Source organism: Mobula hypostoma, chromosome 4 (assembly GCF_963921235.1).
Source record: "Mobula hypostoma chromosome 4, sMobHyp1.1, whole genome shotgun sequence".
Taxonomy (NCBI): domain Eukaryota; kingdom Metazoa; phylum Chordata; class Chondrichthyes; order Myliobatiformes; family Myliobatidae; genus Mobula; species Mobula hypostoma.
This window is the reverse complement of record NC_086100.1, coordinates 6,732,102-6,749,690: the sequence shown is the minus strand read 5'-3', so window position 1 is coordinate 6,749,690 and position 17,589 is coordinate 6,732,102. Positions and strand designations below refer to the sequence as shown.

The 17,589-nt window shown below is 46.3% G+C and overlaps 1 protein-coding gene across 3 annotated transcripts in view; it reads left to right on the top strand.

Annotated features, from left to right (window-relative positions):
- Positions 1-17,589, top strand: part of LOC134345106 (phospholipase D1-like) — a 265,323-nt gene that overhangs the window by 144,426 nt on the left and 103,308 nt on the right. For all 3 annotated transcript variants that reach the window (XM_063045276.1, XM_063045277.1, XM_063045275.1), the window contains exons 10-11: positions 637-786; positions 4,344-4,427. In XM_063045276.1, coding sequence (XP_062901346.1) covers positions 637-786; positions 4,344-4,427 — 234 coding nt within the window. The remainder of the gene's footprint in view (positions 1-636; positions 787-4,343; positions 4,428-17,589) is intronic.

Sequence of the window (17,589 nt, the reverse complement as noted above, 5' to 3'; positions counted from 1 at the left end):
ACACTGTGGGAGGGGTATTTGTGTGGGTGGGTCACACTGTGGGAGGGTCTTTGTGTGAGTGGGTCACACTGTGGGAGGGTCACACTGCAGGAGGGTCACACTGTGGGAGGGGTCTTTGTGTGGGAGGGTGACACTGCAGGAGGGTCACACTGTGGGAGGGGTCTTTGTGTGGGTGGGTCACACTGTGGGAGGGTCGCACAGTGGGTGGGTCTTTGTGTGGGTGGGTCACACTGCGGGAGGGTCTTTGTGAGTGTGTGACACTGTGGGAGTAGTCTTTGTGTGGGTGGGTCACACTGTGGGAGGGGTCTTTGTGTGGGTGTGTCTCACTGTGGGAGGGGTATTTGTGTGGGTGGGTCACACTGTGGGAGTGGTCTTTGTGTGGGAGGGTCACACTGTGGGAGGGGTCTTTGTGTGGGTGTGTCTCACTGTGGGAGGGTCTTTGTGTGGGTGGGTCACACTGTGGGAGGGGTATTTGTGTGGGTGTGTGACACTGTGGGAGGGTCTTTGTGTGGGTGGGTCACACTGTGGGAGGGGTATTTGTGTGGGTGTGTGACACTGTGGGAGGGTCTTTGTGTGGGTGGGTCACACTGCCTGAGTAGTGGTTCTGAGGATGCATGCTTTCCATCTTTACTACAGAACCCTGATCATCAAATGCAACAGTTACCGCCACGCTCGGTGGTGGGGTCAGGAGATCGAGGAGTTCATGCGTGTGCATGCTGCCGTCTTCCTGAAGGACCAACGATTCACATCCTTCGCCTCTGTGGACGAAGGAATTTTGTCCAAATGGTGAGTGTGCTGTCTGACATTGACCGATATAAGGCCCAGCCCACTGCCCGGGGGGCTCAGCATTCGTATCAGCACAGCAACAGTTAAACCCAGAGCATGCGACATACGCTCCTTAACATCCCTCCACTCTCCCTGTCCCCTCTCCTCAGTGGAACGCCTCCTCTGGTACATCCCTCCACTCTCCCTGTCCCCCCTCCCAGATTCACCACCTCCTCTGACACGTCCCTCCACTCTCCTGGTCCCCTCTCTCAGATTCACCACCTCCTCTGACACGTCCCTCCACTCTCCTGGTCCCCTCTCCCAGATTCACCACCTCCTCTGACACGTCCCTCCACTCTCCCGGTCCCCTCTCCCAGATTTACCGCCTCCTCTGGTACTGCGACTGAACCTGAAGGAACAATTTCGGCCTGTCAGCTTCATGCTAGATCCGGCAGGAACAATCCCAGGAATCAGTTCCTTCCACTCCTTCTTCTTTCCCTTCAACCCAGAAGCATATAAGAAAAAGGAACAGAATTAGGCCATGCGGCCCATCGAGTTTGCTCTACCATTCCATCATGGCTGATTTATTCTCTCTCTCAAACCCCATTCTCCTGATTTCCCTGTGTAACCTTGCATGCCCTTATTCATCTAGAACCTCTCCACTTTAAATATTTCAATGATTTGGCCTCCACAGCCATCTGTGGCGATCAATTCCACAGATTCACCACCCCCTGGCTAAAGCAGTTCCTCCTCATCCCTGCTGTAAAGGGACGTCCCTCTAGTCTGAGGCTGTGCCCTCTGGTCATAGACTCCCCGACTACAGGAAGCATCCTCTCCACATCCACTAGGCCTTTCAATATTTGATAGATTTCAATGTGATCCCCCCTCATTCTTCTAAACTCCATTGAGTGCAGGCCCAGAGCTCCTCATATGTTAACTCTTTCAGAGCCATCAAACGCTTCTCATATGTTATCCCTTTCATTCCTGGGATAGACAACTCCTCTGTCAAGATCGTTAAGAGCACCAAATTTCTTGGTGTTCACCTGGTGGAGAATCTCACCTGGTCCCTCAACACCAGTTCCATAGCAAAGAAAGCCCAGCAGCGTCTCTACTTTCTGCTAAGGCTGAGAGAAGTCCATCTCCCACCCCCCATCCTCACCACATTCTACAGAGGTTGTATTGAGAACATCCTGAGCAGCTGCATCATTGCCTGGTTCGGAAATTGCACCATCTCGGATCGCAAGACCCTGCAGCGGATAGTGAGGTCAGCTGAGAAGATCATCGGGGTCTCTCTTCCCACCATCACAGACATTTACACCACACGCTGCATCCGTAAAGCAAACAGCATTATGAAGGACCCCACACACCCCTCATACAAACTCTTCTCCCTCCTGCCATCTGGCAAAAGGCACCGAAGCATTCGGGCTCTCACGACCAGACTATGTAACAGTTTCTTCCCCCAAGCCATTAGACTCCTCGATACCCAGAGCCTGGACTGACACCAACCTACTGCCCTCTACTGTGCCTGTTGTCTTGTTTATTATTTATTGTAATGCCTGCACTGTTTTGTGCACTTTATGCAGTCCTGGGTAGCTCTGTAGTCTAGTGTAGTTTTTGTGTTGTTTTACGTAGTTCAGTGTAGTTTTTGTATTGTTCACGTAGCACCATGGTCCTGAAAGACGTTGTCTTGCTTTTACTGTTACTGTACCAGCAGTTATGGTCGAAATGGCAATGAAAAGTGACTTGACTTGATTCTCGTCAGCCTCTTCTGGACCCCCTCCAATGCCAGTACATCTTTTCTTAGATAAGGGGCCCAAAGCAGCTCACAATAGTCCAAGTGTGATCCGACCAGTGCCTTATAAAGCCTCAGCATTACATCCTTGCTCTTAACTCTAGTCTTATCGAAATGAAAGCAAACATTGCAATTACCTTCCTCACCACTGATTCAAACTGCAAGTTAATCTTGAAGGAATCTGGCACAAGGACACCCAAGTCCTTTTGCCTCCCTGATTTCTGAATTTACTCCTCATTTAAATCGCAACCACATTCTCTCACTCATCTTCACATCAATATTCCTCACCCCACTACCAGATTCTTCCCCTCACCAACATACCAGTGGCTGACTAACCCACCCACCACACATGTTGTTGGGTCTGGGAGGAAACCGGAGACTCGAGGGAAGCCCACACAGTCCACAGGGAGAATATGCCATTTCCATACAGAGAGTGGTGGAGGATGTTTTTAACTGTAAGGCAGAAGCATTGCCCACTGCACAAAAGCACTACATCCTCACCTGCCCCCTCTTCCCTCTGTGCAGCCCCTGAAACAATTCACGTGCTTCACCTTTCCCCCACTCCCCTCTCTCCCCTCACTCCCCCTTCCTCTTTCTCCCCTCCACTCTATTCCCTCATCCCTCTCCCACTCTCCCCTACCCCTCTTGTCGCCTCCCCCATCTTGCTGCCTCCCCCCCTCGCCTCCTCCCCCTGGCACCCACCCCCTCACACCCTCCCTCTCCCACTTCCTTTTCTCCCACTTCCTCGTCTCTCCCCTACCCCCTCTCCCCCCTCTCCCCTCTCTCTCACCTCTCCCCCCTCTTCCTCTCTCCCCCCCCACTCTCCCTCTCCCCTCCTCCCTCCTCCCTCTCTCCTTCCCCTCCCCCTCACCGGCCTCCTTCCTACACTACAACACTCCTCCCTTACCTCCATTCAGGGCTACAGATAGTCCTCAGGTGAGGCAACTCCTCACCCCTGAGCCTGTTGGGGTTGCCTACTGTATTCGGTGCTTTCACTGAATCCTCCCCCACATCGGTGGGGCCTGGCGTAGACTGGGGGTCTGCTTTGTCGGGCACCGTCACTCTGTCTGTCACGTCAGCCAGGTCTCCTGATGGCAACTCATCGTAAATCTACTTCCCCTTCCCATTCTGACATGTCAGGCCATGGCCTCCTCTGCTTCACGATGACTCACTCTCCAGGTGGAGGGGCAATAGTCCATCTGGGGTAGCCTCGAACCTGATGGGACGAACATCGATTTCTCCAACTTCTAGTAATTTCTCCCTTTTCTCTCTTCTCCCTTTTCTCTCTTCTCCCTTTTACCATTCCCATTCTGGATCCCTCTTACCCTCTTACCATCACATTCCTCTGCTTCCCCTTTTCCCATGGTCCACTATCCTTTCCTATAAGGTTTTTCCTCCTTCAGCCTATCACATCCCAGCTAATAACTTCATCCCCCCCCTCCCTCACTGGTCTCCCCCTCGTCCGGTCTCTCCTATCACCCTTACCGCACCTTATTCTGGCATCTTCCCTCTTTCCTTTCCAGTCAAGATGAAGGGTCTTGGCCCAGAACATGGTCTGTTTTTCCCCCTCCGTAGATGCTGCCTGACCTGCTGAGTTTCTCCAGCAGTTATTGTGTGTGTTTCTCTCCCTCTCCACCCCTCCGGTTCTCTCCCCCTTGACACCTGTCCACTGCGCCCCCACGTTACGCACCTGCTGATCCAGTTCCCAGTGGGTAGGGGGGATTGGGAACCGGAACCCCTCGGTCTGGAGCCCTCAATAACCCTGCCCATCTCCCTCCTCACAAAGGTACGTCAACGCCAAAAACTACTTTGAGGACGTGGCAGATGCTCTGGAGAGTGCCCAGGAGGAAATATTCATCACCGACTGGTGGTAAGTTGCTCGATGTGGGTCCTTTGGGGAGAAGTAAGAGCAGATATCATGGAGGGGACACTGAACAGGATTGGAAAAAGCTGCAGAGAGTTGTAAACTCAGCCAGCTCCATCATGGGCACTAGTCTCCAGTATCCAGGACATTCTTCAAGGAGTGGTGAATCAATAAGGCAGCGTCTATCATCGAGGACCCCACCATTCAGGACGTACCCTCTTCTCATTGCTACCATCAACGAGGAGGCACAGGAGCCAGAATTAAAGCTTTGGGAACAGCTTCTTCCTCCCCACCCTCAGATTTCTGAACAGACTATAGGCACTCGTGTAGCTAGGGTGCTAAGCCTTTTGCATTGGTCAACATGGAGCAGAGAGCGAGTCTGTAAATCTGACAGGAGCGAAGTATGTTGGGAGTGGTGGGGTGGAGTGCCACGGGATGTGTATGAGGAGTGCCAGGGGTGGGATGTGGCACCAGCCCTGAGGCAGCACCAGGCAAGATCATTTGATTCTAAACAATTGATTTATTGTGTGCAGTTTTGGTCCCCTAATCTGAGGAAAGACATCTTTGCCATAGAGGGAGTACAAAGAAGGTTCACCAGATTGATTCCTGGGATGGCAGGACTTTCATATGAAGAAAGACTGGATGAACTGGGCTTGTACTCGTTGGAATTTAGAAGATTGAGGGGGGATCTGATTGAAACGTATAAGATCCTAAAGGGATTGGACAGGCTAGATGCAGGAAGATTGTTCCCGATGTTGGGGAGGTCCAGAACGAGGGGTCACAGTTTGAGGATAGAGGGGAAGCCTTTTAGGACCGAGATTATGAAAAACTTCTTCACACAGAGGGTGGTGAATCTGTGGAATTCTCTGCCACAGGAAACAGTTGAGGCCAGTTCATTGGCTATGTTTAAGAGGGAGTTAGATATGGCCCTTGTGGCTACAGGGGTCAGGGGGTGTGGAGGGAAGGCTGGGGCGGGGTTCTGAGTTGGATGATCAGCCATGATCATAATAAATGGCGGTGCAGGCTCGAAGGGCCGAATGGCCTACTCCTGCACCTATTTTCTATGTTTCTATGATTTACTGATCATTATAGAATGTCTCTCTGGTGCTTCCTGCTCCCTCCCTCCTTCCCGCTATCAGTCCACAAACGAGACCATATCAGAATCAGGTTTATCATTTCGGACTTCATTCCTTGGAGCGTAGAAGATAGAGAGGAGATTTGATAGAGGTATACAAAATTATGAGGGGTAATGATAGGGTAAATGCAAGCAGGCTTTTTCCACTGAGGTTGAGAGGGATGACAACCAGAGGTTGTGGCTTAGGGGTCAAAGGTGAAAAGTTCAAGGAGAACATGAGGGGAAACTTCACGTAGAGGGTGAGAATTTAGAATGAGCTGCCAGCACAAGTGGCCTATGCAAGCTCAATTTCAACATTTAAGAGAAGTTTGGATAGGTTCATGGATGGTAGGGATATGGTCCCGAGCAGGTCGATGGGAGTAGGCTGTTTAAATGGTTTGGCACGGACCAGATATGCTAAAAAATGTACCTTATTGCAACTTATAGCTTTTTATGTATTGAAATGTATTGCAACAACAAATTTCACATGTGCCATTGAAAGTTCATGTTTGATTGTCATTCAACCACACACAGGGACACAGCTAAATGAAACAGTATTCCTCTCGGGCCAAGGTGCAAATCATAGTCCATACAGTCACACACAGCACATACAGTTACGATAGCACATGCAGTCTCTAAATAATAATATTATTATACCTGTTATTAAATAAGTATATTAAAATGCAATATTAAATTTGGTTCAGATTGCGAGGAGTGGGCCAAAGGGCGAATGCAGAACATTGAACTGTATAGAACAGGAACAGGCCCTTTGGCTCACAATGTTGGGCTGAACTGATTAAATTAGTGAACTGTCGTCACACTTCCAGTGTTGACAGAGCATGCCCACAGCTCACTAACCCTGACTGGTTGGTCTTTGGAATGTGGGAGGATACTGGAGCGTCCGGAGGAATGCCACACAGTCCTGGGGAGAACGTACAGACTAGTTACAGATAGCGGTGTGAATGGAACCCCCAACTCACAGTTGGCATTGTAAAGCCTTAAACTATCCACTCTGCTGCCTCCTAAATCACCTCACGAACATAATTTATTCTGTCTACATGATGTCTATATCCGTCCACAATTGACAAGTTCATGTGCCTATCAAGGAACTTCTAAATGCCTTTGTTGTATCTGGGCATTCCAAGTACCCACCACTCTCTGTCGAAAGAAAAACTTCCCCACACATCATCTTTGAACTTTTCCTTTCTTAGCTTAAATGCATTCGTTGGTAATTTGACCCTGGGGGGGAAAGATATTGTCTGTCCATACCAAGTATACCTCTCATAATTTTATCAACCTCTGTCGGGTCCCCCCCCCCCGCCCCACCCCAGCCTCCGCAGTTCCAGAGAATGCAAGCAATTTGTCCAAACTCCCGCCAAACGACATAGCCCCTGATCCAGGCAGCATCCTGGGAAACCTCTTTTGCACCCTCCCCAAAGACTTCCTGGAGTCTTTTTGAAAAGGCGCCACACTGAGGCTGCTTAACAACATAAGAGCCCCTGGTGTTACAGGAAAGATACTCGCACGGATAGGAGATTGGCTTTTGGGCAGGCGGCAAAGAGTTGGAATGAAGGGAGTCTTTTCAGACTGGCTGCTGGTGACTGGTGGTGTTCTGTAGGGGTTGGTTTTGGGACAGCTTCTTTACACTATACAAGGGGTGATTGATAAGTTTGTGGCCTAAGGTAGAAGGAGATGAGTTATTAACTTCAATCTTTCTGCATAATCACTCAAAGAGTTGAACTGCAGATGCATGTAACGAGAGCCGTATAACTCATCTCCTTCTACCTTCAGCCACAAACTTATAAATCACCCCTGCTGTGGGCACTTTCTGGAGGTCCAAGATCCGTATGCTCCATGACCGCTGGACTAAGTGTGTACATGTAGGAGGGGACTATGTTGTAAAGTAAATGTGCTAGGTTTTCTAAAACTGACTCCTTCTACCTTAGGCCATGAACTTATCAATCACCCCTCGTATATGTCTATGAACTGGATGGCAGAATTAATGGCTTTGTGGCTGTTGTGCATGTGGCCTGGTTACACAGCAATGCTACTAATAAAAATGCTGGAGACGGGAGCTAAATTTCATGGTTCCTTACTGGCATAATCCGGACTTGGCATACACGTACAGATCAATACGCGCCTAATAGCGCATGCTCAATATGTGCCTAATAGTGCATTCAACGATGTGTTACTAAAACATAAAGTAGTCCCTTATTATACTGTAGGCTATACGGTACACTCCTTCCCTTTTATTTTAATAGTGTATCAACTTTTTTTTACTGGGACACTATGCTAAACAAATATGTTTACCCTTAACATACAAACGCCTACCATTTGTTTACTTAGTAACTTAATAATATCAAATCATAACGAAGTAACATAATAATATCAAATTGTGACCAGCATTTTTTTTTTACTTTTGGTCTAAGACCCACTTATAACTCAAGTCTCGGGGGGGGGGTCTTCTCTGCCTCTCCGGGTAACGTCTGTCAATAAACTTGTTTGTTTTAATACAGATTTCCATATAAAAGTAACGAAAAGTTGACCTCTGAGCATAGGGAGTTAAGAAGATGTGCACCTCCAACTTGCTAAGAGTTCTAGGCAGCAGATTGCCTTCATATAAGAAGACTCCTCTGTGCAGCTGTCCTAAATATATACGCACCTTTGTGCTGTCACTTGTCTTCCCTACCCATACCTCATTTGTTCCAACTGAGCTAATTACACAGCCAATCTTCGTATTCTCCTTAGATTCCAAATAGGTAGCCTGACCTTTATGATACCATCTCTTATCATAATACAACTTTCCATCTTCTATTCATGCTTCATATCTTTGTGCTGGTGATTCAGCAGGAGTGCTGGGAAGATGCTCAGGAGGAGACGGAGATGCTGGTCTTTTTGGAGATCTAAGCTTATTGAGAGTTCGCAGATCTTCCAGTATCTGTTCATCTGTTACAAGTAATTTAACTGTGCAGGTGCAGGTTTTCGTCTTTTGTCTATAATTGGAACAGGGTCATTAGGTCTCCTCCTTAGTTTCCTAGTCATTATTGGCTTTACCTCCATAGAATCTCCTGTGAGTTCCATTGTTAGCCTCTCACTCTCAATCATCTTTTTTTCTTTTCTTCTAACTCAATCCTTTTATCTTCAAATTCCTTCACTGCTGCTTTCTTCTCTTTAATACAATTCCTTTCCACTTGTTCTGTCTCCAGTTGCAGAAAAAGCTCTGTATTTCGTATTCTTTCCTTGTATTGCTGATCTAGTTTCTTTATCCTTTTCTGATACTCCTGCAAAGTGCCTTCCTGTAAATGCTGTAGCTGTCTTTTGAGAGATGTCAATTTCTCCTGGTACATCTACTCTTTTACTTCCAGGTAGTCTTCATCATCCTGCTTATTGGCAATATCTGTCTCTCTTGCATCCTCTGTATTTTCATCCAAGTTGTGCCCACAGATACTGCGTTCATCCTCATCATCGACACTGTATAGCTCTTCCTCATCGTTGTAATAGTCAACAATGGGTGAGAGGAGAGCTGCGGACATCTTCCCCGCCGAGCTGCCCACCGCTGTTGACACATCTAGTGCCTTGATGGTGTGCCAATTCAACTGGATTTTCCTGAGCCATTCCCGTCCCAGCAAAGGTGGTCTTCCATTTTTCAGTACCTACAGGTTCAGCTGCTGTTTTTTGTCTCCGTAGGTCACTGTCACTTTAATTTTACCTTTGGGACGCACTTTCTGTCCTGTGTAAGTCTTTAGCAGTAGTTTAGTTAGTTTCAGAGGTTTGTGAGAAAATAGTCATTTGTAGTCGTGTACAGAGATCACTGTTAAAGCTGAGTCTGTGTCCAACTCCATTTTCAGTCTCACGACTGCCACTTGTGGAGTGATCCTTATTACTCTTCGATCATCTGTCTCTTTCACGCTGTGAAGTTGCAGACAAGACAATTCACTTTTCTCTGAGTCATTTTCATGAGAACTGCTTTCTTCCATTTTGTGTACATTGTAGTGTTTTCCTTTCTGGGGTTTCTTGTTTCTCTGTATTTTGTCCTTTTCCTGCTGTTTATTAGCTTTGCATACTCTGCCAGTGTGGCCCTGTTTGCCACAGTTTCTGCATTCTTTGACTTTAACCCAGTGGTCATCAGGGTCATGTGACGCATTCCACAACAGTAACATTTCTTTCTTTCATTGCTGTTCAGTGGCATTTTATTCATCGCATATTCCAGAGATTGTTGTATCTCTGAAGCACTCCGTGCTGCTGTTTCCGTTGATATTGCAATGTTCAGCGCCTTCTCTAATGCAAGGTCTTTTTCACCCAGGAGCTTCTTCTGTGTGGTTTCACAGTGCTTGCCACACACTAACCTGTCCCTCAATGCATTCGATAGACCAGCTCCAAATTGACAACATTCGGATAATTTGCACAATTCAGCACAATATTCAGAAATGCTTTCATTTTTGCACTGATTCTGTTTGTGAAGTTTAAATCTTTCATCAATGACCAGTGGTTTGGGGTTTAAATGCCATTGGAGAGTGTCTACTATTTGCTTGAACGTTTTGTCAGCTGGCTTTTCAGGGGTTAACAAGCTCCGTAGCAGCCTGTATGTTTTTGCTCCCATAATACTGAGTAAGACGCTAGCTTTCTTTTCATCATTAACGCTGTTAGCCTCACAATATAACTCCACTCTTTCAATGTAAGTTACCCAGTCTTCAATGCCACTGTCAAATGCTGTAATGGTTCCAATCATCACCATCTTTGTTATGTTAATTTAGCCCCCTTTTCCCCTTATTTTCCTTTTTGAATTGCGTGTCCTTTTTGCTAGCGCCATGAGTGCACTCCATCTAGATGTATGTGTGTCACTCCTTTTTATCTCCCTTCTGGGGCAGGCAGACCCTCAGCCCCTGGGGGTCAGCGCCGGCTGTGGTCTCGGCTGGACGTGCTGCGGCTCCGACTGTGTCTCTTGGTCTCCCGACGTTCCCGACCCCGGCTGTGCTCCCACTTCCTTTCAGACTCGCGGCCTCGCTCTGCCTCCTTCTCCTACTCGTTGGCTCGTTCCTTGTGCTCTTCTTCTGAGTGTCGTTATCAATTAAAACACGGCATTCTGATAAAATGTAGGTTCATTAACCTCATCGCCAATTTGTTGTGTTTGTGGCCTGGTTACACAACAATGCTATTAATAAAAATGCTGGAGACAGGAGCTAAGTTTCATGGTTCTTTACTGGCATAATCTGGACTCGGCACACATGCACAGATCAGTACATGCCTAGTAGCGCATTCAATGACCTGTTACTAAAACGTAAGGTAGTCCCTTATTACATCGTAGGCTATATGGTACAGTGGCCAAGTTTGAACATGAGTAGGGGGATAGGTAGCATTGAAGAAACAAGGAGTCTGCAGAAGTCTTAGACAGATTGGGAGAATGAGCAAAGAAGTGGCAGATGGAATATAGTGTAAGGAAGTGTGTTGTCATGTATTTTAGTAGAAGGAATAAAGATGTAGGATATTTTCTAAGCAGAGAGAAAATTCAAAAATCGGAAATGTAAAGGGACTTGGGAGTCCTCATGTAGGATTCCCTCAAGGTTAATTTGCAGGTTGAGTCAGTGGTAAGGAAGGCAAATATAATGTTAGCACTGATTTTGAGAGGACTAGAATATAAGAGCGTAACACCATAGACATAGGAGCAGAATTAGGCCATTTGGCCCATCGAGTCTGCTCCGCCATTTCATCATGCCTGATCCTTTTGTCTTCACCCTCATCAGCCCCACTACCTGGCCTTCTCTGCATAAACTTTGATACCGTATCCAATCAAGAACCTATCAATCTTCGTCTTAAGTGCACCCAACGACCTGGCCTCCACAGCTGCCTATGGTCATAAATTCCACAAATTCGCCACCCTCTGGCTCAAGAAATTTCTCTGCATCTCTATTTTAAATAGAGGCACCTCTATCCTGAGGCTGGGCCCTCTTATCCTAGACTCCTCAACCATGGGAAACATCCTTTCCACATCTACTCTGTCTAGGCCTTTCAGCACTTGAATGGACTCAGTGAGATCCCCCTCATCCTTCTAAAGTCCAGCGAGTACAGTCCCAGAGCCATCAACTGTACTTCATATAACCCTTTCATTCCCCTAATCATACTTGTGAACTTCCTCTGAATATTCCCCAATGCCAGCACATCTTTTCTTAGGTGAGGAGCCCAAAGCTGTTTACAATACTCAAGGTGAGGCCTCACCAGTGCCTTATAAAGCCTCAGCATCACATCCCTGCTCTTGTATTCTAGACCTCTTGAAATGAATGCTAACATGGCATTTGCCTTCCTCACCACCGACTCAACCTGCAAGTCAACCTTCAGAGTGTTCTGCCCAAGGACTCCCAAGTCCCTTTGCATCTCAGATTTTTTAATTTTCTCCCCATTTAGAAAATAGTCTGCACGTTTATTTCTTCTACCAAAGTGCATGACCATGCATTTTATAACATTGTGTTTCATTTGCCACTTTCTTGCCCATTCTCCTAATCTATCAAAGTCCTTCAGCAGCCTTCCTGTTTCCTCAACACTATCTGCCCCTCCACCAATCTTTATGTCATCTGCAAACTTGGCAACAAAGCCAACTATTCCATCATCTAAATCATTGATATACAACATAAAAAGAAGCAGTCCCAACACCGACCACTGCGGAACACCACTACTCACTGGTAGCCAACCAGAAAAGACCATAAGATATAGGAGCAGAAGTAGGCCATTCAGCCCATTGAGTCTGCTCCACCATTCAATCATGGCCGATCCAATTCTTCCAGTCATCCCCAGTCCCCTGCCTTCTCCCCATACCCTTTAATGCCCTGGCTAATCAAGAACCTATCTATCTCTGCCTTAAATGCACCCAATGACTTGGTCTCCACAACCACTTTTGGCAACACAGATTTACCACCTTCTGACTAAAGTAATTTCTCCGCATCTCTGTTCTAAATGGCGTCCTTCAATCCTGAAGTTGTGCCCTCTTGTCCTAGACTTCCCTACCATGGGAAATAACTTTGCCATATCTAATCTGTTCAGCCCTTTTAACATTCAGAATGCTTCTCTGAGAGCCCCCCTTTAGGGATAGGGTTCCTCTCATCCTCACCGACCACCCCACCAGCCTCCACGTGCAGCACATAATTCTCCACAGCTTTCTCATCTCCAACGGGATCCCACTACCAAGCACATCTTTCCCTCACCCTCACTTTCTGCTTTCCACAAGGATCGCTCCCTACATGACTCCCTTGTCTATTCATCCCTCCCCACTGATCTCCCTCCTGGCACTTATCCTTGCAAGTGGAGCAAGTGCTACACCTGCCCCTACACCTCCTCCCTCACTACCATTCAGCGCCCCAAACAGTCCTTCCAGGTGAGGCAACACTTCACCTGTGAGCCTGTTGGGGTGATATACTGTGTCCGGTGCTCTGGGTGTGGCTTCCTATATATTGGTGAGTCCTGACAGAGATTGGTAGACCACTTCGCCGAGCGCCTACGATCCAACCACCAGAAAAAGTGTGATCTCCTAGGGGCCACCTGTTTTAATTCCCCTTTTCCGTCCCATCATATCAGTCCATGGCCTCCTCTACTGTCACAATGAGGCCACACTCAGGTTGAAGGAAAAACACCTTATATTCCGTCAGCATAGCCTCCAACCTGATGGCATGAACATTGATTTCTCGAATCTCTGGTAATGGTCCCACCCCTTCACCATTCCGCATCCCCTTTTCCCTCTCTCGCTTTATCTCCTTGCCTACCACCTCCCTCTGGTACTCCTCCCCTCTTTTCTTTCTTCCATGGCCTTCTTTCCTCTACTATTAGATTCCCCCTTTCTCCAGCCCTGTATCTCATTCACCAATCAACTTCCTAGCTCTTTAACCCTCCTCCCAGTTTCACCTATCACCTTGTGTTTTTCTCTCTCCTCCCCCATCTTTTTACTCTACTCATCTTCTTTTCACCAGTCCTGCTGAAGGGTCTCAGCCCAAAACGTCGACTGTACTCTTTTCCACAGATTCTGCCTGCCTGCTGAGTTCCTCCAGCATTCTGTGTGTGTGTTGCTTGGATTTCCAGCATCTGCAGATTTTCTCTTGTTTTTGAAAGGATCCTTTTTTGCCTGCTGCCAATCAGCAAAACTCTAACTATTCCAGTAACTTTCCTGTAATACCATGGGTTCTTAACTTGGTAAGCAGCCTTGTGTGGCATCTTATCAAAGGCCTTAACATCCACAGCCTCCCCTTTATCTATCCTACTTGTAATCTCCTCAAAGAATTCCAACAGGTTCATCAGGCAAGATTTCCCCTTAAGGAAACTGTGCTGACTTTGTCCTATCTTGTCCTGTGTCACCAACTACTCCATAACCTCATCCTTAACAATTGACTCCAACATCTTCCCAACCACTGAGGTCAGGCTAACTGTTCTATAATTTCCTTTCTGCTGCCTTCCTCCCTTCTTAAAGAGTGGAGTGACCTTTGCAATATTTCAGCCCTCTGGCACCATGCCAGAGTCGAATGATTTTTGAAAGATCACTAGTAACGCCTCCAGAATCCCTAACGCTACCTCTTTCAGAATCCTAGGGTGCAATTCACCCGGCCGGTATGACTTATGTCCTTTCAGACCTTTCAGCTTTTTGAGCACCTTGTAATATTAACTGCACTCACTCCTCTCCCCTCACACCCTTCAACATCTGGCACACTGCCAGTGTCTTCCACAGTGAAGACTGATGCAGAATAATCATTTAGTTCATTTGCCATTTCTTTGTCCCCCATTATTATTTCTCCAGCCTCGTTTTCTAGTGGTTCCATATCCACCGTTATCTCTCTTTTATTTTTTATATACTTGAAAAATCTTTTTCTATTCACCTAGATATGGTTTGCTGGCTTGCTTTCATATTTCATCTTTTCCTCCCTAATTATTCTTTTACTTGCTTTCTGTGGGTGCTTAAAAACTTCCCATTCCTCTATCTACACACTAAAATTTGCTTTGTTGTATACCCTCTTTTTAGTATTTACATTAGCTTTGGCTTCCTTTGTCAGCCACAGTTGTACTATTTTGCCATTTGAGTGTTTCTTTGTTTTTAGAATACTTCTATCCTGCACCTTCCTCATTTTTTGGTCATTCCTGCCAGCATCTCATTCCAATTTACTTTGGCCAAGTCCTTTCTCATACCTCTGTAGTTTCCCTTACTCCACTGAAATACTGCTTTCTGTCAAACTTTGCTTTCTGCCCCCATCAAATCTTAAATTGGATTCAATCATATTGTGATCACTGCCTCCTAAGGTTTCCTTTACCTTAAGCTCCCTAATCATCTCCGGTTCATTACATAACACCCAATCCAGTATAGCGGATCCCCTAGTAGGCTCAATGACAGGACTGCTCTTGAAAACCATCTCATGGGCATTCAACAAATTCACTCCCTTGAGATCCATTTCCAACCTGATGTTCCCAATTGATCTGCATGTTAAAATCTTGAATGTCTATCATAACATTGCCCTTTTGTCACACCTTTTCTATTTCCCATTGTAACCTGTAGTCCACATCCCAGCTACTGTTTGAAGGCCTGTATATAACTGCCATCGGGGTCCTTTTACCCTTGCAGTTCCTTAGCCCAACCCACAAGAATTCAACATCCTCCAATCCTATGTCACATCTTTTTACTGATTTGATGCCATTCTTTACCAGCAGAGCCACACCACCCCCACTGCCTACCTTCCTATCCCTCCGATACAACGTGTAAGCTTGGACATTCAGCTCCCAACTACAACCATCCTTCAGCCACAATTCAGTGATGGCCACAACATCATACCTTGCAATTTGTAATAGTGCAACAAGATCATTCACCTTAATTCTTATACTCTGTGCATTGAGATATAACACTTTGAGTACTGTCTTTGCTACGCTTTTTGATTCTGCACCCCTAATGCTCTGATACTCACCCTGCTGGCTGCAATTTTGTCCTATCATCTGCCTGCCCTTCCTGACCGTCTGACTGCATGCTATCTTGTTGTTTCACCATCCGTCCTATCCTGAGTCTCTGCCAAGTCATCCTGTTTCTACCCTCACCGGTGCGTGGCACAGGTGGCAATCCAGAAATTACTACCCTGGAGGTTCTGCTTCTCAGCTTTCTGCCTAGATATCTAATTTCTCTCTTCACTCTCCCGTACAAGCCAAAGGTCATCCAGCTGCTGTTCCAGATCCCCAACACGGTCCTCAAGGAGCTGCAACCGGATGCACTTCGTGTAAATGTAGCTCCCACTTCTCCCAGCACTCCTACATCCGGCATGAAGAACACACAACCGTTTAAACTACACTAAGCTTCCTCCCACAGGCAGTCAGACTGCTGAATAGCTGCTCTACCTGACTCTGCTTTGGACAGTTTTAACTTGCACTGGACACTTATAACTGATTTAACTGACATGTGGCTGTTGTGTTTTACTATTTATTGTTATGTTTATTATTTAGTGTTGCGTTTGTTATGTTATGATTGCACTGCTCCTGGGAAACGTTGTCTCATTCTGCCCTGCAGGGCTGATGTACGGTTAGAATGACAATGAAGTTTTTCTGAATTGAATTGAATTGAAGTACCCCTGGCACAGTAAGAAAAAAGGGAACTTACACAATCAACTTACCCAGAGCCAATGCTTTTTTCAAGCCGAAGAATATTAAAGCAAGGATATAATACTGAGGCTTTAGACCATAAGACAAAGGAGCAGAAGTCAGCCATTTGGCCCATCGAGTCTGCTTCGCCATTTTATCATGAGCTGGTCCATTCTCCCATTTAGTCCCACTCTCCCACCTTCTCACCATAACCTTTGATGCCCTGGCTACTCAGGTACCTATCAATCTCTGCCTTAAATACACCCAATGACTTGGCCTCCACTGCCACCCGTGGCAACAAATTCCATAGATTCACCACCCTCTGGCTAAAAAAATTTCTTTGCATCTCTGTTCTGAATGGGCGCCTTTCAATCCTTAAGTCATGCCCTCTTGTACTAGACACCCCCATCATGGGAAACAACTTTGCCACATCCACTCTGTCCATGCCTTTCAACATTCGAAATGTTTCTATGAGGTCTCCCCTCATTCTTCTAAACTCCAAGGAATACAGTCCAAGAGCGGACAAACGTTCCTCATATGTTAACCCTCTCATTCCTGGAATCATTCTAGTGAATCTTCTCTGTACCCTCTCCAACGTCAGCACATCCTTTCTTAAATAAGGAGACCAAAACTGCCCACAGTACTCCAAGTGAGGTCTCACCAGTGCCTTATAGAGCCTCAACATCACATCCCTGCTCCTATACTCTATTCCTCTAGAAATGAACGCCAACATTGAATTTGCCTTCTTCACCACTGACTCAACCTGAAGATTAACCTTAAGGGTATCCTGTACGAGGACCGCCAAGTCCTGTTGCATCTCAGAACTGAGATTTCCCCTCTTTACTGGCTGAATGAGCTCTCTCCCCTTGCAGGGTGGGGAAATGTACAAAAGGGATTTAAAAATTAATAAAAAATAAATACCCCTCTAATTTTAGTTACCGATGAAGAGTGAAACTGAGAACTCCTCCAAAATTAAAAAAAACGGTTTTCATCCTCCCTACAGATATGGGTCTCCTGCGCAAAATTAATATCAGCTTGGAGTGTTCTTAATTACTTAAAGATCTTTCTACGCTCAATAGGTTGGTTCAAGCCATTCAGGTTCCAAGAGGTTATATTAATTTTATTAACAATGCCTTTATAAGGCATTGGTCGGACTACTTTGTAATTGTGAGAATTTTTGAGACTTTTATATAAGAAAAGATATGCTGGCATCGGAGAGGGTCCAGAGGAAGTTCACAAGAATGATTCTGGGAACCGAAGGGTTAATGTATGAGGAGCGTTTGATGGCTCTGACTTGCTGGAGTTTAGAAGAATGAGTAGGGATCTCATTGAAATCTATCGAACCTTGAAAGGCTTCGATAGAGTGGATGTGGCAAGAATGTTTCCTATAGTGAGAAAGTCTAGGACCAGAGGGCACAGCCTCAGAATACAAGGGCATCCCTCTAAAACAGAAATCAGAAGAATTTTTTT